At 44.4% G+C, this 25,000-nt stretch overlaps 5 protein-coding genes across 12 annotated transcripts in view; 2 read left to right on the forward strand and 3 right to left on the reverse strand.

Moving 5' to 3' along the window:
• Positions 1-811, reverse strand: part of slc25a23a (solute carrier family 25 member 23a) — a 12,267-nt gene extending 11,456 nt beyond the window's left edge. For 2 of the 4 annotated variants that reach the window (XM_053615717.1, XM_053615716.1), the window contains exon 1: positions 93-807. In XM_053615717.1, coding sequence (XP_053471692.1) covers positions 93-311 — 219 coding nt within the window. In that variant the 5' untranslated portion in view covers positions 312-807. Of the gene's footprint in view, positions 1-92 lie in introns of all 4 variants that reach the window. The other 2 variants (XM_053615715.1, XM_053615718.1) reach the window with 2 other exon arrangements.
• Positions 812-2,189: 1,378 nt separating this feature from the next.
• Positions 2,190-5,200, forward strand: si:ch211-196h16.12 (regulator of G-protein signaling 4). Its single transcript, XM_053615604.1, has 5 exons — positions 2,190-2,867; positions 3,546-3,602; positions 3,715-3,767; positions 4,066-4,229; positions 4,458-5,200. The coding sequence occupies exons 1-5, from the start codon at positions 2,824-2,826 to the stop codon at positions 4,623-4,625; spliced, it is 486 nt and encodes a 161-aa protein (XP_053471579.1). The 5' UTR covers positions 2,190-2,823; the 3' UTR covers positions 4,626-5,200.
• Positions 5,201-5,879: 679 nt separating this feature from the next.
• c26h19orf53 (chromosome 26 C19orf53 homolog) lies at positions 5,880-7,193 on the forward strand. Its single transcript, XM_053615605.1, has 3 exons — positions 5,880-6,029; positions 6,207-6,262; positions 7,006-7,193. The coding sequence occupies exons 1-3, from the start codon at positions 5,942-5,944 to the stop codon at positions 7,168-7,170; spliced, it is 309 nt and encodes a 102-aa protein (XP_053471580.1). The 5' UTR covers positions 5,880-5,941; the 3' UTR covers positions 7,171-7,193.
• Positions 7,194-8,417: 1,224 nt separating this feature from the next.
• Positions 8,418-22,617, reverse strand: vps54 (VPS54 subunit of GARP complex). 2 transcript variants are annotated; one of them, XM_053615602.1, is made up of 23 exons: positions 21,979-22,617; positions 19,006-19,193; positions 17,954-18,195; positions 17,563-17,644; positions 17,182-17,216; positions 16,925-17,056; positions 16,297-16,682; positions 16,048-16,174; positions 14,690-14,797; positions 14,486-14,541; positions 14,281-14,377; positions 13,810-14,153; positions 13,569-13,692; positions 13,278-13,459; positions 12,984-13,096; positions 12,839-12,902; positions 12,415-12,520; positions 12,241-12,328; positions 11,452-11,573; positions 11,199-11,279; positions 10,092-10,199; positions 9,852-9,946; positions 8,418-9,742 (listed from the first exon to the last, which is right to left on the reverse strand). In XM_053615602.1, the coding sequence occupies exons 2-23, from the start codon at positions 19,160-19,162 to the stop codon at positions 9,637-9,639; spliced, it is 2,955 nt and encodes a 984-aa protein (XP_053471577.1). In that variant the 5' UTR covers positions 19,163-19,193; positions 21,979-22,617; the 3' UTR covers positions 8,418-9,636. The 2 variants fall into 2 exon arrangements, with proteins under 2 accessions (XP_053471577.1, XP_053471578.1); XM_053615603.1 differs by lacking the exon at positions 21,979-22,617 and adding an exon at positions 19,285-19,640.
• Positions 22,618-23,429: 812 nt separating this feature from the next.
• peli1a (pellino E3 ubiquitin protein ligase 1a) overlaps positions 23,430-25,000 on the reverse strand; it is an 11,791-nt gene continuing 10,220 nt past the window's right edge. For all 4 annotated transcript variants that reach the window (XM_053615646.1, XM_053615647.1, XM_053615649.1 and 1 more), the window contains one exon: positions 23,430-25,000. This exon is cut by the window's right edge and continues 601 nt beyond it. In XM_053615646.1, the coding sequence (XP_053471621.1) occupies positions 24,975-25,000 (26 nt within the window). In that variant the 3' untranslated portion in view covers positions 23,430-24,974.

Raw genomic sequence — 25,000 nt, forward strand, 5'->3', positions numbered from 1 at the left:
TCGGTTTCGTGTTGCGGTACCTCCACCCTGCTGAGACCGAGTAGCCTATATAAATGCGCGCGAGCGAGAGAGAGAGAGATCGGTATCTGTACCTGCTCTGCCGATGTGCGCGATAGCAGTCCCCGCGCCGCCAAACCCGCCCTGAGCTCGTTAATGTCGATCCGCCCGTCTTTATTGGTGTCGAGCTGGTCGAAGATCTCAGTCCAGAGCCGCTCGCGCTCCGGGTCCGTTTCCGGTACGGGTTCGTTCTCCAAGCACCGGGCACGCGACCACAAACACCACCAGGCACCGGACCTCCGGGGCTCGGCCATGTGCGTGCGTGCGCGTGTGTACGCGCGCGGTGTCCCTGCACCACCGTCCGCTTCGGTTTACTTTATTAGTGGCAAAAACATCCCCGCGCTCGCGTGCACACCTTATTTAGGGGAAATAAGATTCCAGCAAAGCTGACCACGGGGCGTCTCGAAAGCCGAATTTCCGGTTCCGTAAAAAAAAAAAAAAAAAATCCCACGGTTAAGTAACGCACGCACAGCGGTGTTTAACAGCTGGTTTCTCTCTTGCTTGCTCGCGCTCTCTCTCGCGCGCGCGTTCTCGACTCACCAAACCAGGAAGTAACCTAAACCAATCAAAACGCAACTTTATTTTTTCGCCCTGGACTCACAGCGCGTGAATTCATCGCAGTTCCGTGAGAACAGGTATGCGTGCGGTACATCCGGGACTTTCTTGCTGTAGCTTGTGTTTTGCACGTGTTTGCGTTCACAGCCTATTAGCGGTAAGAGAGCAGCTCTGTCCCAAATCACACGGAAACTAGTGCGCGCCCTGTGGTAACTATGGTAACCATTCCTTCAAGATGGCGCGCTATTTTTTACAGGTGATTTTTCAGGTAACAGGACACACGTTCAAGTCTCCAGGAACTCAAAACGGAAGTTTTGTGGCTTTTAGGATGAATATGTCAGCCTTAAGGTTATCTATAAACTAGTGCGCTCCGAAACAGTGACGCAATCCGCGTTTAGGAGATACACATTCAAAATGCTCAGTCTCTCTACCGCCGATACGGAGCGACAATTTTGATGACGTCATTCTGCACTTCAGCTTCTCATCAGATTTTCTGCCCAATCAAACGCTCTGGAGAATCCGAAGTGTCCCGCCCACAATGTTATAAAAATCAACAGTACTGTACAGCTTGAATAGCTAAATGCTATTGGCTGTTTAAAAGGTGGGAGGAGCCACCCGATATGTCCCGTCCTGACTTCCTGTTTCAGTGGAAATTACATCGATTAATGCTGTGCGTTCCAAGGCACTTCACGGGGACTTTAATGATCTCTAAAGTGTTACATAAACACCTCTTGAACCATCAAATAAAAAGTGTATGATGTCGCAAGAATGGGCGGGGCTTCAATCAACACATAGAGACCCCCTTTATAATGCTGTTGTTATCTACCACTAGAGGTTTTGCGGTAGTTCTGTGTGTCTTAGAAGCCAAAGAATCACACAGTTAAGCAAACAGCACATATGTACAACTGGTTTATTGTAAGGTTTGTGGTCTAAATACACTATATGGCCAAAAGTATGTGCACCCTTGACCATCACAACCAGCCATATAGTGTATGTGGGTCACTGCAAAAAAATAAATAAATAAATAAAAATCATATCTAGGCAAGTAAAAATATCTTGAATATAGCTAAATTCAAATAATATTTCTGTTTATTAAATAGTTTTTACACAAATAAAATATTATTAAGCATTTTAAGCTTAAAATGCTCTTGTCTCATTGCCAAGCATTTATTTCTAGAAAGAAACATGAGTTGCCAATAGAACAAGGCCATTTAAAATCATGAAATTAGTATGTGTGTGTGTGTGTGTGTGTGTGTGTGTGTGTGCGTGTATATATATATATATATATATATATATATATATATATATATATACATACATATATATATATATATGAGAGAAACAGGTTTAATTATCTATATTTGTTCTATAATAATCTTATAAGAACAGTGAGTCCTTTAAGATAAGATATCTTCCCTCGCTCAGATTATTATTATTATTATTTTTATTTTGCAGTGAGACTCATTAACATCGTTAACTCCATTAGCATAATTTTACAACTAATTCAAAAAAAGTCAGACAACAAAAGAGTCTTGTGTCACTGAATACATTTGGATTTCGAGTAAAGCGCTGTACAGTTTCATTTCTGGCCTAAAGTGTATCATTAATATTTCATATAGGATGTGGCATTGTCTTTTCACTATGTTTAATGTTAAATATACTTTTAATGGACTATTTTATCAGTGTGCGCGCTCACACACACACACACACACACACACACACACAGACACACACATATACACACCACCTGTCGCATCTGTCATCTCTTTAATTAGTTATACAGTATATAAAGTGACAGTGTCTCAGAGACAGAAGAACAACACACACCAACACACACACACAGTACCTGTCTCCTGTTCATAATAATCCCACATAAAATGATACACACACACACACACACACACACACACACACACACACCCCTTTCCTGAAAGACTGCAATCACCAATCATTGTCCTGCTTAGTCCAGATCGCGGAGGAAATCATCACCAGTAATTACTTTATTGTGAGCACTGATCTGTTTGTACAGCCCTCAGGGAAACTTCCACATCCAAGTTACACACACTCACACACCTAATAGCATGTGTGTGTGTGTGTATTCAGAGATGGAACATGAGATAAACAGCTGTATAAGAGACAGAGGCAGGAGCAGAGAGCCACACAGAGTGCTCAAGATCTCTTTCTGTCTAACACTCTCTCTGATAGTCACTGATGTGTAAGGGGCTCTCCACCCTCCCCTCATCATGCCTGGAGAAGTGAGTACTGTATTGTGTGTGTGTGTGTGTGTGTGTGTGTGTGTGTGTGTTGTCTCTCAGTTTTCACATGAAAGTCAGTTTCAGCTCTTTCGTCTATTTTTTAAATAATTTCTGTTACTTGTAATGTTTATAAAAGTCGTAACTGATGAAATTTTTGGCACACTTCTGGTGACTGAAGAGTTGGAAAAGAGGGAGCGATGTGGAACATTGTGGAGCAGTTTCTTTTTTTTTCTTGTCTGCTATTCAGAAATGAAATAAAACAGGTGTCGTTAATGGTCAACGTATTAAGAGTGATTATTTTATCCGAGGCCGTAAAACCGTGCATTTTTAAATACAGTGAAGGTTGTTTTTGATATATTAACATTAATCCTCTCATTGACAGTGTGACTTTTTCATAATAGTTGATTAAATACATGACAAAGAAGAACACGTATACAGGATTACAGAAACCAGTCAGAAACCAGGCTGGGCTCCGAGCATGATTCATTTTCAACATTATAAATTCATTTCATACAAGCTTAGGAAAAAAAGGGTTAACTCTTGCACTCTACAAGTTCTTCAGTTTGTCTCTAACGATTTTCAATTATCCTATATTATAGTTTATATTAAGATTTTTTTTTTTTTGGAGTTTTAAGGACTTGTTAAGGCATTATTGTGTTGTTTTTGTGTGTCTTTTAGGGCAAAGGAGATGAAGGTGAAGCTAACACACCTGGCTGAGAAATCAAACAAACACAGGTAACACACACACACACACACACACACACATGTTGCAATAGCCAAGTTACCATCATCTATCAGATCTGATCTGTTTCCGCTGTAATCCTCTTTCTTTCTCTTTCTCTCTTAGAGCCCATGAGGAAAAAACTCCTCTTGATCTCGAGTCTCTGCTCCACAGCAAGGGTAAGAATCTTTTCTACACTTTTGTAATTTTTACTTTTACACACACACACACACACACACAGAGTGATGAGTGATATAAACACCTTTCATCAACCCAAACACATCACATGAATTCCTGTGTGAGACCATGTTGGTAAAAAATGATAATCATGTACTTTTTACTTCTAAACACTTTTTACTTAAATTTATTTATTTATTTATTTTTTTGAGTAGACAGTTATCACTGAAGTCCTCAATTTGACGAACAACATGTTAACACCGTATGTTCTCTGTCCTTTTCCCACCCTTGCTCTCTCAGCGGGTGTGCAGGCGTTCCACCGGTTCCTGGGCTCGGAGTTCAGTGAGGAGAACCTGGCCTTCTGGCTTGCCTGTAATGAATACAAGACCATGCCTGAGACCAAACTGTCCTCTAAAGCCCAGAGCATCTACACTCAGTTCATCAACCCTGACGCCCCACAGGAGGTACAGAGAGAGCAATTAGTGCTGACCCCAATCAAAACATAGCTCCGCCTCTTTTCCTTGTACAACAACCCAGAGTTTCAATAAAGTGGGCAGGATCTTTGTTGGAAAGGAGGAGGATGGTCAATGTTTTAATGTAATTCATTTTACAAACAGCAGGGGGCTCTAAATCTTACCTACAGCCCCTTTAAAGATCTGCAGGAGTTGTTTAACCTGTGCTGATGTTTGCAGGTGAATCTGGACAGTGAGACGCGTGAGGCGCTGATGGACAGGATGAACACGCCGGCTGCCGACATGTTCGCCGAAGCTCAGCAGCGCATCTTTACCCTGATGGCCAAAGACTCGTTCCCTCGCTTCCTGCGCTCGCCTTACTGCCAGCACCCAGTCAGAGGGGCGTGAGCTGTGACATCACACTCTCCCCGGGGGTTCTGGCATGTCCACGCGCTGCCGCGATTTAAAAATAAGCTAGCAGTAATAAAAGTGTGTTAACATAGACGTTAGTTTACTTTAGTTATGTCTCAAATTGTGCACTTTTTAATTAATAAGTGAATGATGCACAAAAAATACTGAAATTTCTGAAATCAGGTTTTAGGAGACACTTTTTGCATCCCACTATGTCACGTGGAAGGGCTGAGGACGTCAGAATAAAGTATGTCGCTACAGATTTGGTAAATTAAGAGCGGCCATTTTGAGTTATAAAATAAGTGGTTGTTCCAATGGATTCTGTTTAATTGTTACAAAGTATTAGTGTACAAAAATACTATTAATTCAGTAATGTGCAGAGCACAGGTATTTAGTACATGGTGTGTGATTTGAGACATAGCCGTGCCGTAGCAGTTAGCATAGCATGATCGCATGCATGTGTTTCACTACTGAGTGTAGCTGTAAGCTCTGTGTGTGTCACCATGTTTAGCATAAAAAGTCATCAAATTTAGCAAATGCTGACGAGAAATAAATATAACTGGGAAACTGAACTTATTGTGTGGACTTGTTTTATGGATTCATATATATATATATATATATGACATGACAGGCCAGCATGCACACACCTTCACACCCTGGGGGCAATTTATCTTAGCTAAATCCACCTGGGCATGTTAGTGGAAGTAAAGGAGGGTGGAAGGAAACCGGAGAACAGAGAGGAAACCCGCACAGACACGGGGAGAACACGTGTAACTCCATACAGACGGGAACCTGAGCTCAGGATCGAACCTGTACACCTGGAGGTGCAAGACAGCAGGGCTACATGTCCAAATATCATATTTATGCAATTTATATGATATCATATTATATGTTAATTATGAATTATTTATAATGGATTAAAGTGAAATGTTCTACTGAGGTACTTTCTGAGGTAATTAAGGAAGCTAAATCCGTGACTGCTTTCTAAAGAGGTTAATGTTGAGATTGTGGGCCAAAATCTGCAGTATAAAGTAGGGAAAATGGGCGATTTCTTCACGTTTATAGAGATTTTAACACATTTTATACCCTTTAAACTGTTCACGAAACAGTTTGAAGTGTAAGATTTGACATCGGTTTATGTTTTCCGCGTTGAATGACGCACTTCCGTGTATTTTCGGCTACATCCACACTAATACTAGAGTACTACACAGTATGTAGTGCGCTGCCCGTGGTAACCCGTAGCAACGCCCGATTTGTCCATACTACGTAGTAAAGTAGTACGCAGGCTTCATCCTTAGCATAGCGGAGTAGCGATGGCGCAGGGGAAACAGAAATTTAAAGCGCAGCGACCCGGCGGAGCGAAAAAACAACTAAACAAACCGAAAGGACCAAAGAAAGGAGGTAAGGAGGTTTTCTGATCGGTGACAGCGTTAATTAAATACCCAGTAAGGGTTAAAAAATAACAAAAAGTTTCTGCTTTTAGCGCTAAGCTAACTAGGCCGCCATTTTGAAGCGCGTGCTAGTAATGCTGTATTGCAGTTTGTTTCACAGCTGTGTGTGTGTGTTTTGTTTCTGCAGGTCGGATCATCGCCCCGAAAAAAGCAGCAATAGTTCAACAACATAAACTAAAAAAGGCAGGTTTCTGAGCTTTCATGTCACTCGTTCACACGCTGACATTAGAGGAGGAAAAATAAAAACACAGGCTGAGAGTGTAGACCAGGGGTTCACATACTTTTGCAGCCACTGACCCACCTCTATGATCATGGTACAAATTTATTTTAAGATCAAATATTGTAATATTAGTTAAATACAAGGTGTAGATAAGCTTATTTTACCTACTGGAGATATTTAAGCATTTAAACTGTAGCCACAAAGTATTTTGATGTGAAGAATGAACGTGGGACTGAATGAGAGAGAGCAAAAGAAAAAGTGCACAGTAAAGAACAGTGAGTGAGGGAGAACACTGTGTGTGTGTGTGTTAAAGCCATAGTTTTCACTAAAAGAAACTTGAAATGTAGTTTGAACAGAATCTGTGTTCTGCTAAATTAAGTGGTTCAGCTAAAAGTGGTAAAATAAAAATAAGTAAGCAGCAATCTGCGGGGTCCAAGCACCCTTCGACAAATAAGTGTTAGATGAACAAATATAACGAGTATGAAGAAAAACAATTCCTCTGATTGTTGTAATTCTGATATGGTGAGAAGGAATAGATTCCATCAGTGAGTTTGTACACGCTATTGATATAAATGAACTCATTAGGATGCTAGAAAAGTCTTGTACAAGTTCCAGTACTTGTATTGAGTTTGCTGCCTGAGTAAAAACTACGTAAATGCATATGTAACTGTGTATACGTTGTGCTTTGTTGTGCCGTCTGCATTAGGGTCTGGAGGTGGCCATCAGAAACAAGATTGAACATGAGGTGACTCAGAAAGCCAGCACCTCCTTACACAAGAGACTGAGTGTACTGAAGACCCCTCAGAGAAAAGGAGGAGCGGCAGGAAACACCAAAACCACCACCGCCACCACTGCCGCACCCTCCAAATAACAAATAAAACATCAGGCATGACAGCCTGCTTCTGTGTGTCATTCAGTTTAGGACCACTAGGTGGTGACAGAGCCTACATCACGACCAGGCCATGGTTCGAAAAGGAAAATCCACGAAGTGAAGAAGGCAGTCACACATCTGGAAGTGTAGAAGGCAGCTCTTAGGCAGCGTGTATCAGATTTTACAGCAAGTGTGTTATTATTAGATTGACACGTGCTGATCACAATATTCACAACACCGTTATCATGGACCCTTACAAAGTCGCGCAGTTATTCGAAATGGGTTCACAGGACTGTATACATCATCAGGTGCGTGAGGAATTCTCAGGAATGATAAAACGTCCTCAGTTTGCACTGTGTAGTTTGTTTTAGGATAAACTTTAACTGGAAAATCTTCCCTTTGCTGTCAGTTCATATGGAATATTAAAATAAAAACTCAATTCAATCTGCCAAGACAAGTTGTCCAACAAATAGATAATGGAAGCATCCAGAACTTCAATTAAAAAAAGATGGACAATAATGTTAATCATTTACAGTTTGGATTTATTTAAAGTCACTTTCCCATTTAAAAAAAAAAAAAAATCATCATCAAGCATGCCATCAGATTTCTCCTTAGTCTTACTTTCTCACTTACACACACACACACACACACACAAGGCTGTAAGTCGGTCAGAAGTGAAGTAGTCATTGATAGTTAATCAAAAGTAGGCACTTTTGACCAAGACAGTGCTGTGGAACCCGGGCGAGCGGTGCTCTCACACTCGGAACTGTTTCTCTTACCGCTATGAACATCAGAGGTGAAAAAATACAGATCTGTGTTCAGATATACTAAAAACATCTCTCCCGCAAGGTCCCGGTAATGCCCAGTCCATGTTTATTATTGTGTGTTCTTTTTTTTTTTCTCCCCCAGAGGCTGATAATCCTCATATTTGCATAAAATGTGCACAAAATATAATATGAATGCAATGAATAAGTCATTAGGTACTAACAAGATGCTTCTCTACTGAGAGAAAAATCCGATGGATAAAATATGGCTGTTATACAATTCGGAGCCATTTCACCAAGATGCGATGCAATACAATCGGGACAGTACACAAACTTATTGACTTGAAGACTGTCAGGCCGTGCCTGCTTCACTGGGACTGACGCAGAGGCCACGCCTTCCTATTGATCATAAAGTACCGAGCAGCACTAGTCGCTGCAGCTGGGCGTCAGGGGTGAAGAGTTCCCGCAGAACAGCGTTTTAAAGATGGGCATACTGTATATGTGGAGATGGAACTCTCGATTAGAAACCATTTGGCTCTTTCATTACGGCGATAAACTGTTCCTATCAGAGGACAGCTTGTGAGGCAGGCATTTGTGCATGCTTAAGATAGAGCTGCCTCGTTCAGTTCGTAATACGTGTTACGGGAATTTTTAGGCGTACAAATTAGCAACAAGAAGCACTCGACTCTATAGACATCCCTGTCCATGCACGTGGCATCAAGTACTAGTTTTTGGTCAAATTTGAGATCATCACACTTAATCTGTACACGGGATTATGAATATTTCAACAAGCGTAAAGGAGCAGCCTCGCTGTAGGCCTCTAACAAAACATACGCCCTCAGGAAAGCCGACAGACGAGCCGATCAGGTGCATGATGGTGAATATACGATGGCACGAGCTGTAAAAACGTGTCGGTGATACAAGGACCTCTGACACAGCTGCCTCGACAATGGAATAATAATAAAAAAAAAACGTATTAAAGGTGTAATGTGACTTCCGGAGTGACGGGAGGAGAATCCGGGCCTGTGTGTAAAAATACTGGAAGGGTAGAGAGTTTTTAATGTTTCGAAAATCCTTTCTTAATTAACATGCTCACTTCCATCAATCTCTCTCTCCCTCTGTCTCTCTCTCATCCATGATCATGAGGTTGTAAAGATTAAAAAAAAGAAGAAGAAGAAAACCACATCATCTAATAAAATCAGACCAGAAGAAAATAAATTACCCAAATTTACATTTCAAACCCACTGGTGCATATATAAACATCAAAACAAAAACCATAATTTATTCGCAGTTTCATTTCATAATCAATAATCATTTGAAAGGATTGCACACGAGTGTAGAGCTGCGCTGCATCGACAGCACACGATGAGGCACTGAGCTTTAAACCCAACAGAAGAAGAAAGTTCCCGCCCACAGTGGATCCCTTAGCTTATCCTGATTGGTCACTTGGAAGTGAAAGTATGACGCTTTAATGCTCCGGATCGTTCCAGAAAAATAATAATAATAAAAAGGCGTCACAGCAGTTCTGGACGAGGAGGTAAAAAAAAAAAAAAAAAAAAAGTGTTCATGGAGAGGTCTTGTATACAGTGTTCACTTCCTGTGTGACCTGTGACCTCATGTCCTCATGTCCTCCAGGAAGAGAGGAGGGGGCGGGGCAGGAGGAGACGGAAAGACCCGGTCGGCCGGGCCTGGCTGACCGTCATCACCTCTTCTGCTCCCAGATCTCGGGCATGTTTAAGTCCAAACGCTCGAGAGAGCGCAGAGCCTGAACGTTCTCCGTGTAGAAGGCCACGTCCACCACCACCAACCTGCAGGGACGGAGCACATGTTACAAACAAACAAACAAACACGCAACCAGGTTCCGTGACGCATGATAAAGAGTGAAAACTAAGCCTGTGTGTTGGAAGTGGTTCTAACCCGTGCTGTGGTCCGCCATCGTTCACCACCCCGAGCCGAGCCAGCTGCCTCTTCAGGTGAAGCTTAAAACTTGCGTTGATCCTCAGAAACAGCATCTACACACACACACAAACACACACACACAAACAAAACCATCACGAAGGTAAAGGCTTCATTACGTGTGAGACGTTCAAGTATCTCTAGAAATACACAAATAAAATGCGACAACATGTGAAGTCCGTCTGGGTCTTTGTTTCTTACCTGAATCTGTTCTTCAGGTAGGAGCTCGTGGATGGCCTCGTGCATTTTGGCCATTTGCTTACACAAATTACGGAAACACAGTGACGGCATCGGGGCCTTTACTTCATACTGCAGAGAGAGAGAGAGAGAGAGAGAGAGAGAGAGAGAGAGAGAGAGAGAGAGAGAGAGAGAGAGACACACACACACACAGAGAGACAGAGACACAGAGAGACAGAGAGAGAGAGAGAGAGAGAGAGAGAGAGACCCACACACAGAGAGACAGAGACACAGAGAGAGAGAGAGAGAGAGACAGACACACAGAGAGACACAGAGAGAGAGACACACACAGAGACAGAGAGAGACACACAGAGAGAGAGAGAGAGAGAGAGAGAGAGAGAGAGAGAGACACACACAGAGAGACAGAGACAGAGAGAGAGAGAGAGAGAGAGACAGACACACAGAGAGACAGAGAGAGAGAGACACACATAGAGAGAGAGAGAGAGACACACACACAGAGAGACAGAGAGAGAGAGAGACAGACACACAGAGAGACAGAGAGAGAGAGATAGAGAAAGAGAGAGAGAGAGAGAGAGAGAGAGACAGACACACAGAGAGACACCCGAGAGAGAGAGAGAGACAGAGAGAGAGAGACTTGACAAATGCCTCAAATATTTAAAAACACATTCAGGAGCAATCTTTACCGAACACAAGCGTTATAAACGGAGTTGTAAACATTCTGTCCATCAGCTGTAACTCGTAGGAAAATGAAATGGGTTTGTGGGACGGAGCTGACTTCCTCTCATTTTCCTTCTATAGATTTTTGCAGTGAGGACGAAATGGAGACCAGGTCATGTGACACCAGCACTGCTGCCGCGAGTGAAAATAAAATCAGAAACTTAGCACCGCTCTGATCGGACCTGCTCTGATCGGACCCGTGGTTGTTATTTCTTTCTTACACAACGAAGCCATTCACACAATGATTTTGATCTCTAATAAGACCCCGAGTACAGGCCTGTGGTTTAGACAGGAGTGGTCATTATTACTGGCCAGAAATACGGAATACATCATTAACACCACAGTTTTTCAGTCTTGATGTGCAGCAGTGACCTGTGTGAAGCATGTGCTCACCTTGAATAGTGCTTTCTCAAACAGACTGTCCATGATCGCCACCAGCTTAGCCGAGATCTCAGCTATATGGTCATTATAGTCCTACACACACACACACACACACACACACACACACACACACACACACACAATCAAAATTGGAATCGGCATGCATTAGAAATCCACAATGAATTGGGCAAGTGTGGCGCTGTGAGAGAGTGTGTGTGTGTGTGTGTGTGTGTGTGTGTGTGTGTGTGAGAGAGAGTGTGTATACCTTGGTGATGTGGTCAAAGTGGCGCAGGACGCTGTACTGTTTGGGTTGGAGTTTGGTCTCAAAGTGCGCTCGGATTATAGGGATGTAGTAAACAACCAGCTGCAGACACCGAGACACTAGAGCTGAGAGAGAGAGAGAGAGAGAGAGAGAGAGAGAGAGAGAGAGAGAGAGAGAGAGAGTATATATGTGTGAAACAGAGAGAGAGAGAGAGAGAGAGAGAGCACGTGTGAGAGAGAGACAGAGAGAGAGAGAGAGAGAGAGAGAGAGAGAGAGAGAGAATATATGTGTGAAACAGAGAGAGAGAGAGAGAGAGCACGTGTGAGAGAGAGACAGAGAGAGAGAGAGAATATATGTGTGAAACAGAGAGAGAGAGAGAGAGAGCACGTGTGAGAGAGAGACAGAGAGAGAGAGAGAGAGAGAGAGAGAGTGTGTGTGTGTGTGTATGTGTGAAACAGAGAGAGAGAGTGTATGTGTGTGAAAGAGAGAGAGTGAGAGTGTGTGAAAGAGAGAGAGAGAGAGTGAGAGTGTGTGAAAGAGAGAGAGAGAGTGAGAGTGTGTGAAAGAGAGAGAGAGAGTGAGAGTGTGTGAAAGAGAGAGAGAGAGAGAGAGAGTGAGTGTGTGTGTGTGTGTGTGTGTGTGTGAGAGAGAGAGAGAGAGAGAGAGAGTGTGTTCTTTTACCAATTTCTATCTTTTTTCTTTCTTATTTCCACCGTGTTACTCTTACTTTGTGAGCGTGGCTCCAAACATACAGAACGTGTGTGTGTGTGTGTGTGTGTGTGTGTGTTTTACCCAGGTTCTTGGTGGTGATGGTCTTTAATCCCACCACTTGCAGAGCTCCAGCCCCGAGCACCAGCTGACAGCTTCGAGAATTGAAGTGCTGTAGGCATGGCAACAAACTTGTCAGTCCACCGATGTTGTGATGAAACATGCAGGTGTTTATCCACATACAGTACACGTACACACCTTGAGGAGGTCCGAGAGGCGTGTCAGCATGTCGGTGGTGATGGACGGGATGTCGTTCACACACTGGCAGTATTCCAGAAACATCCGGATCAGCAGCAGCACAGTCCTGTCACAGACCCCAAAAAATTATTACTAAAACAAAGAAAGCCAGGAAATGTCAGTGTCTCTGATCCCGTTCCTAAAATGTGAGAACAGAAACTACTAACACAGCACATTACAAACCCACTTCCTGCTTTCAGAGCGCAACAGCCAATCACAGGCTTTATCACAGGAACAGAACGATGATTAGACGGTTAACCTTCATGGAAAGGCCCTAAAGCACTGATTAAAGTAATCAGGCTGGTCTTTCCCTTTATACACAACACTGATATCAGTGTGTGTGTGTGTGTGTGTGTGTGTGTGCGCGCGGGTTAAGATCACTCACCCAACGACAGCGTATTTCTGCCCATCAACCAGCAGGAAGTCACACGGCTTCTTCTCTTCTGCACCTGCAGATCAGAACAGCAGTGTGATGTGTATGAAAGTGCAGGATATGGGGTGTGTGTGTGTGTGTGTGTGTGTGTGTGTACCTGCAGGTGTGCGGTCGGGCAGTGTGATGTGACCGTCAGCAATGAAGTCGACCAGGTGCTGGAATTCAGCAGGGACTTCGGCCTGCTTCCACCTTTCTGTGTCCAACAACAAACTGCACACACACACACACACACACACACACACACACACACACACACAGCCGTGTTTAAGAGAAGAAGAGAATTCATTCCAACACAGACAGTTGGTTCAGAAGCACAGTGTTCATGTACACTGTGTGTGTGTGTGTGTGTGTGTGTGTGTGTGTGTGTGTGTGTGTGTGTGTGTGTGTGTACCTGAGCTTGGTCTTGCGTTCGTCGTGGAAGCGGTGGACGAAGCGGTTGGCCTGACTCTGTAGCGCCCCCCGCAGACTCACACTCCGCCGGCAGCACAGAGCCTCGGTGTCCTTGGCGAAAGTTTCCACCGCCCGGCTCACACACACGAACTCTGCCGAGCTCAGACGCTCCAGAGAACAGTCCTACACACACACACACACACACACACACACACACACACGTCCCTTACCATCATGTCCCATATTGTGTATGTGTGTGTGTGTGTGTGTGTGTGTGTGTGTGTGTGTGTACCTTGGCCTTAGCCAGCAGGACTTTGACACAGCGGTCGTGGCTGATGTCTGATGCGGTGTACAGCAGCTCCTGGATGTTGTTGGCGATCCTGCCTAGCTCCAGATCAGACGGCATCAGATCCTCACTTAAACACACACACACACACACACACACACACACACACACACACTTTACATTCTAGCGTCTTAAATTAGCCGATTCTCTGACGTACACTTTGACTAAGCGTGATGCGTGTGCTCACAGTGCAGCAATGCCCCCTGTAGGCAGAGAGGAGGTAGTGTTTACGGCGTGCTCCTTGCTGGAGGACGACTCCGTAGTTCCCGAGGCCGAGTCGCTTCCTGAAGCTTCCTCTCTCACCCTGGTCCGGTCTCCGCGGCGTTCGGCGTCACTTATCGCGTCGCTGATGAACAGCCCCTCGTGCGTGAGGAAGGCGAGCTCGGCTTCTCCAGGACGCAGACCCAACTCCTCGTCTTCGTCCTCGTCTCCGTTCTCCGCGGAGACGGCGCAGACGCCATCGGCCGCTCGATTCTTCTGGCTGCTGTCGAGGACTTCCAGAACCACGTTCCGGATCACGCCCAGAGTGGCCTAAAACACACACACACACACACACACACACACACACACACACACACACACATTAAAAACAACTTCTAGTGAGTACACAGTATAAGTAAATACAGGGTTGATATAAACAGAGGGTCAGCTGGTGTACCTTGATCCTGGTGAGGAAGAGCAGGAAATACTCAAACACGTTCTGCAGGAGTTCGAACCACTGAGTGAACGTCATCAGCCTCATCTGATCCTGCAGCCTGCAAAACACACACACACACACACACACACACACACACACACACACATTAACTTAGCTGCGGTATGCTTTGAACAGGAAATCATGTGAAAAAATAAGCGCTCCTCACTTCAAGACAGCGTCGGTGCCGATCTCCTCGATCTGAGACACCGACTTCACCACACACTGAACAAAACAAAACAACAAACACAAACGTGTCATATTTATATCCAACAAAACACTAGAAAGTAAATGAAACGTTTTTTTTCCTGGACGAACTCTCGCTTTAACCCTCGGCGTGAACCCGGGAGGGGGAGGGGGAGGGGGTCTTCACCTGTTTGACGATGCCCTTGGCCGCTTTCATCATCTCCTCGCTGTAGATGTCCAGGAAATCCAGCTTCCTCTGTCTCAGCAGGCCAAACACCAGAGACTGCAGCCGGTCCTGACACACACACAGACACACACACACACACACACACACACGAAGTCAGTGTATTATTTGGATTGGCAGCTCATCGCTGATATCCGCACCGATCAGGAATGTTTCTAGACAGCACTCAGATGTAGTGTGTGTGTGTGTGTGTGTGTGTGTGTGTGTGTGTGTGTACACGTGCCGCACCTCCTCGTTCAGCGTGCTGCAGTTTCAAATTTAAAACAAGTACTGCCGCAGATTCCAACCTCAAACCAGTGCTACACTCCCTACTCCCACGCTTCACACACACACACACACTTCACCTGCTGACCTACATCTCCCCGTGCTCGAGTTAGAGTTAGAGCAGTGAGGCTCGTGTTCATATCAAACCAAAACGAAGGGAACAGGGGGACGTCTATAAGTAAGGAATAAACGCCGCCTCGTGCTGTTATTGTAAATTAATCGAGGACGTGCCTGTGAAGTGGAGTTACTTAAAAAAAAAGAATAAAAAAGCATATGTATATATATATATATTCGTTCTATAACTAAACAATCTGAAGTGTTTTATTCCTATTATACCACAGCATTTATGTTTTTATATATTAATAATACACACTACCGGTCAAAAGTTTGTGGACACCCGACTGAAATGTTTCTCACGATCTTAAAAACCTTTTGATCTGAAGGTGTGTGATTAAACGTGTGAAATCGGTGTCGTAGACAAAAATATAATCGTGCCGATGTCTTCGTGTCTTTCATTAGAAAACGAACGTTTTATTTACAACAACATATATTATTTTTAAACGGACGACTCGGAGTGAAATATTCTGAAAAGCAGGAGATAAGAGTCCGGCGTCGGTGTGAACTCCTTTAATACTGTTTAAAAAGCGTCTCAGGGAAATTCCTCAAGAAATCGCCAAGAATACATTTCTGGAAATTCTACGCAAAAAAGCATGTCTACTCTGAAGATACTAAAATATTAAATTATTATGATTTATTTAGCTTTTTTTAAATAACAGCATAATTCCCATAGTTCCATGTGTGTAACTCCAGAGTTTTGGTGACTGAAGAATGAGTGCGTCTAAACTTTTGCGCGGCAGTGTACGACACATCATACCTTTACATTCCTGTAACTATATACCTGTTAGGATTACAACATAACAGCTACAAACACTCGTTCCCTCACCGTGCTTACTTTCTCTCGCTCTCAATGACAAAAACAAACAAAAAAAACCCAAAACAAACGCAACCTGTCATGTTACTGAGAAACTGAGAAACACCTTCTCTGGCACTTGGTTGTCGTCCTCGAAGGCCCGGTTGAGGTCGCTCCTGGAGTACGTGGTGAAATCGGCCACCATCATCTTATCAATCAGCTTCTCCATCTCACACAGCTGAGAGCCCAGGTGTCTGTCTCACACACACACACACACACACACAGAGAGAGAGAGAGAGAGAGGGATTAATCATGGTGTATCCTGCTAAAAGCTCTAAAAGTGTGTGTGTTTGTGTGTGTGTGTGTGTGTGTGTACCTGAAGCTGTGGATGCCCTGGAGCTCCTGCTGCAGCACCTCCTTGGTGGTGTTGATGAGCTCCAGCGCGCCCACGAACTCGGAGGTGGAGAGCAGCAGCTGCACGGTGGGCTGCGTCTGCTGCACCGCCGCCATCAGCTTCAGTTTACCGTGCAGCGTGACGCAGTTCCTGCGCGTCACCGTGTGCCGCAGCGCCCGCAGAGGCCCGCGGATCATAGTGCGCCCCATGCCGGCCGTGTGCTCCCGCAGCGCCCTCACGGCGTCCGCCGCCTCGCACAGCTGCTCCTGCAGCTCGCGCTGAGATGACATGGCGTGGAAGAACGCCTCGGAGCGCAGAGAGATCTGTCTCGCGATGCTCACCTCCACCACGTCCAGGTAGTGACTCAGCTACGACAGGGACGGAGAACAAAGACGCATTATCGAGCAGCTACGAAAGACATGCCGTGATTGGTTATCGAGAGATTATATATATAGACTTTTCTTATTATATATAAAATTATAAATAAATAAAACATCCATGATTAGGAATAGCTTCTGCTGTTCTACATCGTTACAGAAACGTAGGGAAGGAAGGCGTTAACGCCTCAAAAACAGAGACTCCGCCCCATAGCATTTCATCAGCCGTGTACCTTCTCCTGCAGTAACCGTGACGACGCGGCATCGCGGCTGCTCTTCCCACCGGCGACGCTGAAGTGCGACCACGGCAACACGGCGCTGAAGGTGGCTGGGTCGCTCAGTACAAAGTCAGGCCTCATGAAGATCTGTAACACACACACACACACACACACACACACACACACACACACACACACAGAGAGAGAGGAAACTGTGAAGGAGGCGTCAGAGACGGACAGATGGACAGACAGAAGCGTGTCTCGGTTCCTACCTTAGGCACCTGCTCAAGCTCCTCTTTGGCTTTATCTGTGGAGAGATAAGAGAAGTATTTACATATCACTTCAGGCAAAGTGGGCGGGGCTAATCTCGGGCAAAGCTGGTGATAAACCCACCACGCGAGGATACTAAATCGAATCGGATCCTAGCAGAGTCGGGTTTCTATCGCGTTTTACTGGAAGCTTGAGATTCACACCTAGTAAGTAAGCTGGGTTATAGATAACTTCCAGTCTAACAGGTACCAACTAACTACCAAGTCGAATCGCTGGAACTGGTATAAAACATCTTCACGTCAAGGCTCTGAAGGACGCGAATAATAATAATAATAATAATAATAATAATAATAATAGGAACAGTCTGTGAGTTTATTACGTACCGTGATTGTTTGTGATGTTGGGGATGGAGAGGTCGTCTTTGCTGGGGCAGATGTTTTTACACCGCTCGTGGATTTTCTCCCTCTGCACAACAACACACAACAATGAGAATGAACACGTCCTCTCGGACGTCTGAACATGGAGCGCGTGATGGAGAGGGTGCTGATCTCGTCAGCGAGCGGTGATGCAGAGGCCACGCCTCCTTCACCTTCGACGAGGTCACACTATGGACTATTTCTACTCACTCTCTCTCTCTCTCACACACACACACCCCTTCTGGCAGTGGCAGCACCTGAATAATTAACAGTGTCTGAGAGAGAGAGAGAGAGAGAGAGAGAGAGAGAGAGAGAGAGAGAGAGAGAGTGTGTGTGTGTGTGTGTGTGTGTGTGTTACCTGAGCTGTGTCGTTCAGGTAGGTGCTGAAGTGTTCGGCTGTGATGTTGGGAAGGCTGTACGAGGGCGTCACCTCCCCCTCGGTGAAGTCCACGCCCCAGGTCTTGGTGAAGAAGTCGGACTCGCGCTTGGCCAGCCGCGGGTCGTTCAGCGCTGCCGGCAGGTTCACCTTAGAGTTGTATACCGTCCATCGGTGCTGATCCGCCACCACTGACGGAGCGTCCCCCAGCCCTCGCACCTCACCTGCACGCCACCGTCACACACACCGCGTTATATAGTCTTACACTCCAGAGGATTTACACACACACGTGCATTTGATCGAAAGAGCTTTCTTACACTGTAATATATATATATATATATACACACACACACACACACACACACATGTAAAGATGTTTCCACACACAAGCCCTCTTTGGAAGGGATTTGTTTGATATAACTGTTTGAATGTTAAATGTTAGAATTATTCCCGAAGCATCTCTGTGATTTTAGATCAGTCCGAATCAGTCGTGCCAGTCTTCATTTTAATTAATTATTGATTTTTTAAACACACGTCTGAAAACCTTACGCCGTATTCTACCTTCTATAAAACGGCCAGCTGTGTACTAAAGAAATCCAGTGTCGGAATATTCCGTGTGTGAACTGACACGTCGATAAAGAATGCAAGATATCCTGCGGAACACGCGGTTTTGTGCTTTTTCTATTTTCTTCGGTACGAAGGTACCCCAGGAAGCACTCGCCCCTTGCTGTTCTTCCTGCCAAAACCAAAACCAAAACCAAAACCAAACCCAAACCCGGGCGTTAACACGTTTAAAAGAAATGTGTCAGAGAAGCGGTGTTCAGATGTGGGCTACATCACCACGTGTATCATGAGATTCAGGATCGCGTCACAAAATAGCAGCGCCCCAAAACTAACTCCCCCCCCCTTTCTCTTAGTGTCCATAATACTAAGGAACAGGTAGAAAAAGCTCTTTAAAAACCCCACTCTGATTTCTGGGCACCGTAACACACACGTGTCCGACAGACGGTGGATTCGGTAGTACGGACTCTCACCTGTAGGCTCCTTGGGGCAGACGTCAGGGAGAGAGCGTGGAGGTCTGTAGTGTGTAGACGAGCCTGTCTGGTCTCTGGGCTTCCGGAAGAGCCGGTCGGAGCCAGCGGGGCCCATGCCGGGCTGAACCACAGGCACCGAGCCCGGTCCGGACGCCATGGCAGCGCCGCTTCCTCACACCAGCCTCCAGCTGCGGGAGAATAAACCAGGAGATGGAGTTTAAGCATAAAAAAAAAATAAAGGAGCGAACTTTTCCCTTGAGAAAAGGGTGGACACCGTACATTTTATTTTCTAAAGCTGAAGTTAATCCAAATGACCCCTTGCTGAAGAACCACAACATCGTGTTGTTCACGATCCCAACACGGTGTTGCGTTGTATCGCTGATCATCTCCACTGACCTCGATACCAACATACGAGTGGTCTTGTTTCTGCTGAGCTTTCTACACTCGTGCTGCTCTCAGAGCGACTGGAAACGGAAGTGAAAGCGCTGCCGTTTCCACCCTGACACGCCTGAGGTCGAGCGAGCACCACCGTCTCAGATCTCAGTGAAACACGGCTAGACGTCGTCACGCAAAACACCACGCCGCATGCTGATGACGCGATCGCTTCGGTCATCGCTCAGAACGAGAACGGAAACCGATGACTTGTTATGAAATGTACAGAGGAGGGAAAAAAATAGAGGGTTATGACTCAAAAAATGCTGAATGAGGCCCTGAGTGTCATTTCACGTGTCACGTAAATGCTCAAATCCGACTATTTTCTCAATCGGATTCAAAAACACCTCGTGCACACGCGCGGTGGTGCGCGCGTGTGTGTATTCACATCTTATGTTTTATGTCTTAAACATGGCGGTCGGTGGAGACAATATTTGTTAAAGAAAAAATTTGCTGACACACACACACACACACACACACACACACACATTATCGCATTTGGTGTCACGTCCATGGTGGCTCTCTCCGCTCATCTCAGACGCTCTGCGCTTGCTCAGGTTTGTTTGGAATATACGTAACGCACGTGTAAACGATCATTTGAATCGGATCGCGGTGGTTATGGTATGTGTACCATGTGGAATTTGAATTCTCAGCAGATCGCCGTGGTGTAAGAGGGAAAAAAAAAAACCCCGAACACGCTCGGGAACGTGCCACTATTGGAAATCGATCAACTCTGTGGTGGTGACAGGAAGTTTGTTCGTTACACCACCTTGTTATCGATTACGTTCCTTTAACAGCGTGACATGCAAGTGTTTAATTCCATACTTATTGATGTGTGTGTGTGCGTGTAACTGGTTAACTCGCCACACACACGACTCTGATCATGTGACCGGTGGAAATGCAGGCCATGACAGAACTCTGATCTACAACATAACGATTGAAGGACGTTATAAAAGGGATGATTTGTGAGAGAACCGATGTGGAATGTCCAGTACAGCTGCACCACGTCCACTCTGATCTCAGGGCTCGACAGTACCGATCCGATACCGACGTTACAGCAACCAAACTGACTCCTGGATCATTTCATCACAGACAGGAACGCGGTGTGCTTAAAGGGTGGGTTCATATGTTCAGTTTTTATTTCCTTCGAACGGAATCTCAGCGTGTTCTCCGCCTCCTCGGTGTGCGGTTCTTTAGTCAGGACGCCTTGGTCTGCTCCTAATCGAACTCTAGTGAGAAGCAGATTCGACTCTGAATCGACTCACCGCTGGAAGTGAATCACACATGTCGTGTTGTTTTGTAGAAGTAATGCTGTGTGTGGCGGAGCATGGTGGCTTAGTGGTTAGCACGTTTGCCTCGCAGCACCAGGGTTGCGGGTTTGATTTAATAGAAGTACTCCGGGAGAAGTAGGAGGTTCTGAGAAGGAAAATTTCCGCGTTCCCAGTTGTCGCGAACGCAGCGTAAGCTGTGGCGCTGTGGAAATGCTGCGTTCTGGAGGATTCGGACCGACGAAGCAGGAAAGAAAGGAACAGAGTTTTAAACACATCGTTTATATAACCGTCTCATCATTTATTACGCGTCTTCTCTGCTTCTGGCGATTTCTCTGCTCACTCGGTAAAAGGTTGAGCGTTCAACTCACCGCACCGTGTTGAGGAGATTTTACGAGAGCGTTTTCAGAGCGCCACGAAACCAAACACCAAACAAACCCGACGTGTCCGTTTCGCCCCGACTCGGAAGGGGTGAAAAGCACCCACAGACGCTTCCCTGCGTTTGCTCTGATCCGCCTATCCTGGGAAGACACCCTGGACGGGACACCTAGGAGCAGTACCGCCTAACGACCTGTGTTTTGGGAGGTGGGAGGAAACCGGAGAACCCAGAGGAACCTCACACACAGAAGCTACGGGAAGAAGACGTGCTATTTATGGATGTAACTGCGGGTCTATGGACACCGGATATCTGCTTTAATAAGGGCTCTGGGAGTAGGTTCCAGGAGAAGAACTGACTTCTGTCACTTCACAACTTTGTTGAAGGTCTCAACACGATTTTCAGGATCGATCCAGGAACCCAGGAGCTGAGAGGCGACAACGTTACCAACAACAACAACAACAACACCACACTCACTGAATAAAATTCACTCAGAGGTCACACAATGTCTGATATTAAGCAATTTAGCCATAGTAAGCAATTTATTTAGAAATATATATATATGTAAATATAAATATGTATATGTAAATAAGTCTTCCCTTCCCTTTAAGTCTTTACTTAACATTACAAAGTGAAACTAAAATTCTCTCAGCTCTCACAGACCGCTCTCGCGCGCCAGGTAATTTCCGTCGGCCCAAAACAAATCATCGGTCTGAGCTCCACGTAGACTCCGGGTTGGCTAGCTATCGCGTTAGCAAGCAGGCGGGCTAACTTTATTTAGACCGGAAACGCGTCTTCCGCGGGTTGACAGTCCTCGAGCACACACCTCCGCTACTTTAGAAACACAGCGCGGCGTTAATATACATGTATATGTGTTTAACAAACACGCTAAATTACCTGTTGTGTGAAGAACGGCAGCGTCCAGCCAACATATCAACAGCTACACTCCACATCGCTTAGCAACATCCCCGCAAACCGGAAGCGGAACGAACGCCGGTTTCGTGCATTCATCCATTATTCACAGCGCGTGTCTCTTAACCTGTAACGGCTCACTTCCGCCATCTAGCGGTCACTAATGTAATCCATCAAACTGAAGTTAGCTCCTTTAGTGTTTTTTGTCGTCGTTGTTGTTGTTGTTTTGTTGCTAATGTCGCTAACAGGGAATAGAAGTTTATAACCTCCTTATTCACACCTTGGCCTTAAGGTTTAACTTAATTTCTATATAAACAGTTTTATCATTTTGTTTTATTTTAAAATACAACAACAACAAAAAAAAAACCAACCAAAAAACAACAGAAGTCTGTAAAAATCCTGATCTTGAAGCCTCGGTAGCTAATCACTGACTACGTTTACATGGACAGCTGTAGTCTACTTATTGACCTTATTCCGAGTAAGACAATATTCTGATTAAGGTGTTGACATGAGTCGCTTTTAGAATATTCCTTTCATGTTCCTGTTTTACATGTTCTAGAACACTGTTCTTAACAGCAAACGTCATAGAATTTCACGTATCGACATACAGTTCGTCTTCGTGATGGGACCGTATACAGTTTTGGGTGTTTTTATTAAATTTTTTTACGAACGCTTCAAGTGCAGTTAATTATTTGTCATGCTGTATGTGCTAATAGACGACTGCCTGAAACCGTGGGCTGCGTCCCAAACCACGTACTTACCTACTATATAGTAGCCGAGACACATGTATTTCTCCTACTACAGGCCTATAGTAGGTAAGTACGCGGTTTGGGACGCAGCCGTGCTCTCTTGTCTGCCATAAAACGGTTGAGCGCTGCCGTGTGTGATCGTGTCCTGTCGCAAAATGCGGTGAAAACTCTCACAGGACGTTAATAATGTGATTAAGTGATTAGGTATTACAGTCATAATGTATAATATATTTGAGAATTTAACGGTTTTTCTTTTTTCTTTTAAGAACGGTTACTAACAAACTTAACTGGAAAAGAAACAAAAAAATTACACGGTCAATATATATATATATATATATATATATATATATATATATATATATATATATCAGATGAAAATGTGCAAACCCTTTCAGGAGAACATGAGAATGTGAGCATTCAACAGTACATTCGTATGTAAAATCAGACCACCAAAGAAAGAAGTAAGGATGATAATGTACATATGAAGAGGATAAGAAAAAAATACATATAAAAAATTAGCAAGATTATGGTTGCACATGGCTAACGTCTTTTACTTATTATTGGCAACATTTTAGGGTGAAGTATTCTTCTAAGACTCTCATACCTTATTATATCACCCTTATTAATTAATAACTGGTCTCTTATACATGTAAAACACAAAACAAAAACAGTTTAGTTTTTTTTTAAACTTTATTTTAAAAAATGCCCAAGAGTCAAAATGTAAAATAGTTCAGCTGTAGTGTGTTTTAGCATGGTTAATATGAAACATAAAAAAGTTCAATGTCATGTCATACACTGGAATGAACAATGCTAAACTGCCATGAGAAAGCTTTAACTGCAAGCAGCGATGACGGGGGCCCAAGCACCAAAGGTACATCACAGAATTTGTCGAATATTAAAGCAGTAAGGCCACACGATGGCCTTGTACATAGTGTACTGAAGAATAAATCATGTAATGACCAGTTCTACCGAAAATTCCTGTACAGTTTGATTAAATGCTACAGAAGATCTGAGAAACTGTACATTTCACACAACATGTCCTTCATGGGCCACATTTCACTGTAACAGTCCAAATCTTTGCACGTGGCTTTTATAGGTGCTTGAATATCACTCCGTGCTGAAAACATAAAAAGAGGTTTATTGGGTTATAACAGAAAAATGTCTTTGTTTTTAACTTCTCACAATTGACCAATCACAAGCCCCTGCTTATTTCCTTGATTCTCCTATCACTACTTTTCTATCACTACTGCAACAGTTGCTATCCACCATTGCCTCAGACAAGCTTTCAGGATTTTACCAGCATTTCCCTAGGGGACAAATCTTTAAGTTGAAGCTCAAGATACAAAAAAAGTTATTCACGGAAGGTCCCTGGATGAGTGACACAATTGTTGTGCTAAGAGTAGCATTAAATTTAGAGTAGCTACACATTGAATTTACTGTATAAATAGACGAAGAACGTTGGCTAGAGAGCAGCAACAATCAGACCGAGAGTTTAGCTAGCTAACGTTACAATGAGCGGCTATCATCGGTATACGTTAGGCAACACAAACAGTTAACCAGATTAATAATTGTACCGTAAAATATTACACATCGAAGGCTAGTGTTACACTGAAGGGGTGTCATAAATAAGTAGGTCAACAACTAGCTAGATTGGCTTTTAGCTAATATGACGCTATAAATCTGATTAGGTGTTAAATCAGCTGCTATTTCATGGCAAGGCTAAACATTTTCTACATTTCTGACCCTCAAGGGTCCTTCTGAATGGATGACATCAGCAGGGACCACCCTGGCCTCTATTTTTCAGAAGCTTGACCAAGTGTGGTCAGGGCTTGGGATTGGTCAGTTGTTATGGCTATCCCAATTAAATGCATGTCTACCTAATTTTATTTAGATTTATACATAAATAAACATTTATATACGTCTGTGTCAACAACGCGGTCTGGCACATTAAATCTCTCTGCTGGAATGGAAAGCGCTGTTTTATATCATTGATTTCTGATCGTAAAAGGATTGTGAGATACACAAGTGGAAGCCAACATCACTGCTTTGAAGGCATTGAGGGCATGAAGAGTTTGAGGGCACACGCCGTGGCAGCAGGGTGAGAGAGAGGGAAGACGGGAAGGCAAATGAGACAGGGCCAGAGGAGTAGTGACAGAAACACCATTCAGATTTGAGCAGCAGTCATTCTGGCAGTGAAGAAAGCTGTCCAAAATCACACACGTATACGGACGCTCAATCGGGCGCTCCCTGAAAGATGA

Source organism: Ictalurus furcatus, chromosome 26, assembly GCF_023375685.1.
Source record: "Ictalurus furcatus strain D&B chromosome 26, Billie_1.0, whole genome shotgun sequence".
NCBI lineage: Eukaryota > Metazoa > Chordata > Actinopteri > Siluriformes > Ictaluridae > Ictalurus > Ictalurus furcatus.

Bases quoted from the DNA above. Each gene is read 5' to 3' on its own strand.
- si:ch211-196h16.12 (XM_053615604.1), top strand. From the start codon at position 2,824: ATGTGTAAGGGGCTCTCCACCCTCCCCTCATCATGCCTGGAGAA. The intron at 3,603-3,714 runs GTAACACACACA...TTTCTCTCTTAG, and splicing joins GAGAAATCAAACAAACACAG to AGCCCATGAGGAAAAAACTC. The intron at 3,768-4,065 runs GTAAGAATCTTT...TTGCTCTCTCAG, and splicing joins GTCTCTGCTCCACAGCAAGG to CGGGTGTGCAGGCGTTCCAC.
- c26h19orf53 (XM_053615605.1), top strand. From the start codon at position 5,942: ATGGCGCAGGGGAAACAGAAATTTAAAGCGCAGCGACCCGGCGGAGCG. The intron at 6,030-6,206 runs GTAAGGAGGTTT...TTGTTTCTGCAG, and splicing joins GAAAGGACCAAAGAAAGGAG to GTCGGATCATCGCCCCGAAA. The intron at 6,263-7,005 runs GCAGGTTTCTGA...CGTCTGCATTAG, and splicing joins AACAACATAAACTAAAAAAG to GGTCTGGAGGTGGCCATCAG.
- vps54 (XM_053615602.1), bottom strand. From the start codon at position 19,162: ATGGCGTCCGGACCGGGCTCGGTGCCTGTGGTTCAGCCCGGCATGGGC. The intron at 14,378-14,485 runs GTGAGGAGCGCT...TGTGTTTTGCAG, and splicing joins GGCACCGACGCTGTCTTGAA to GCTGCAGGATCAGATGAGGC. The intron at 9,743-9,851 runs GTTAGAACCACT...CCGTCCCTGCAG, and splicing joins GATGGCGGACCACAGCACGG to GTTGGTGGTGGTGGACGTGG.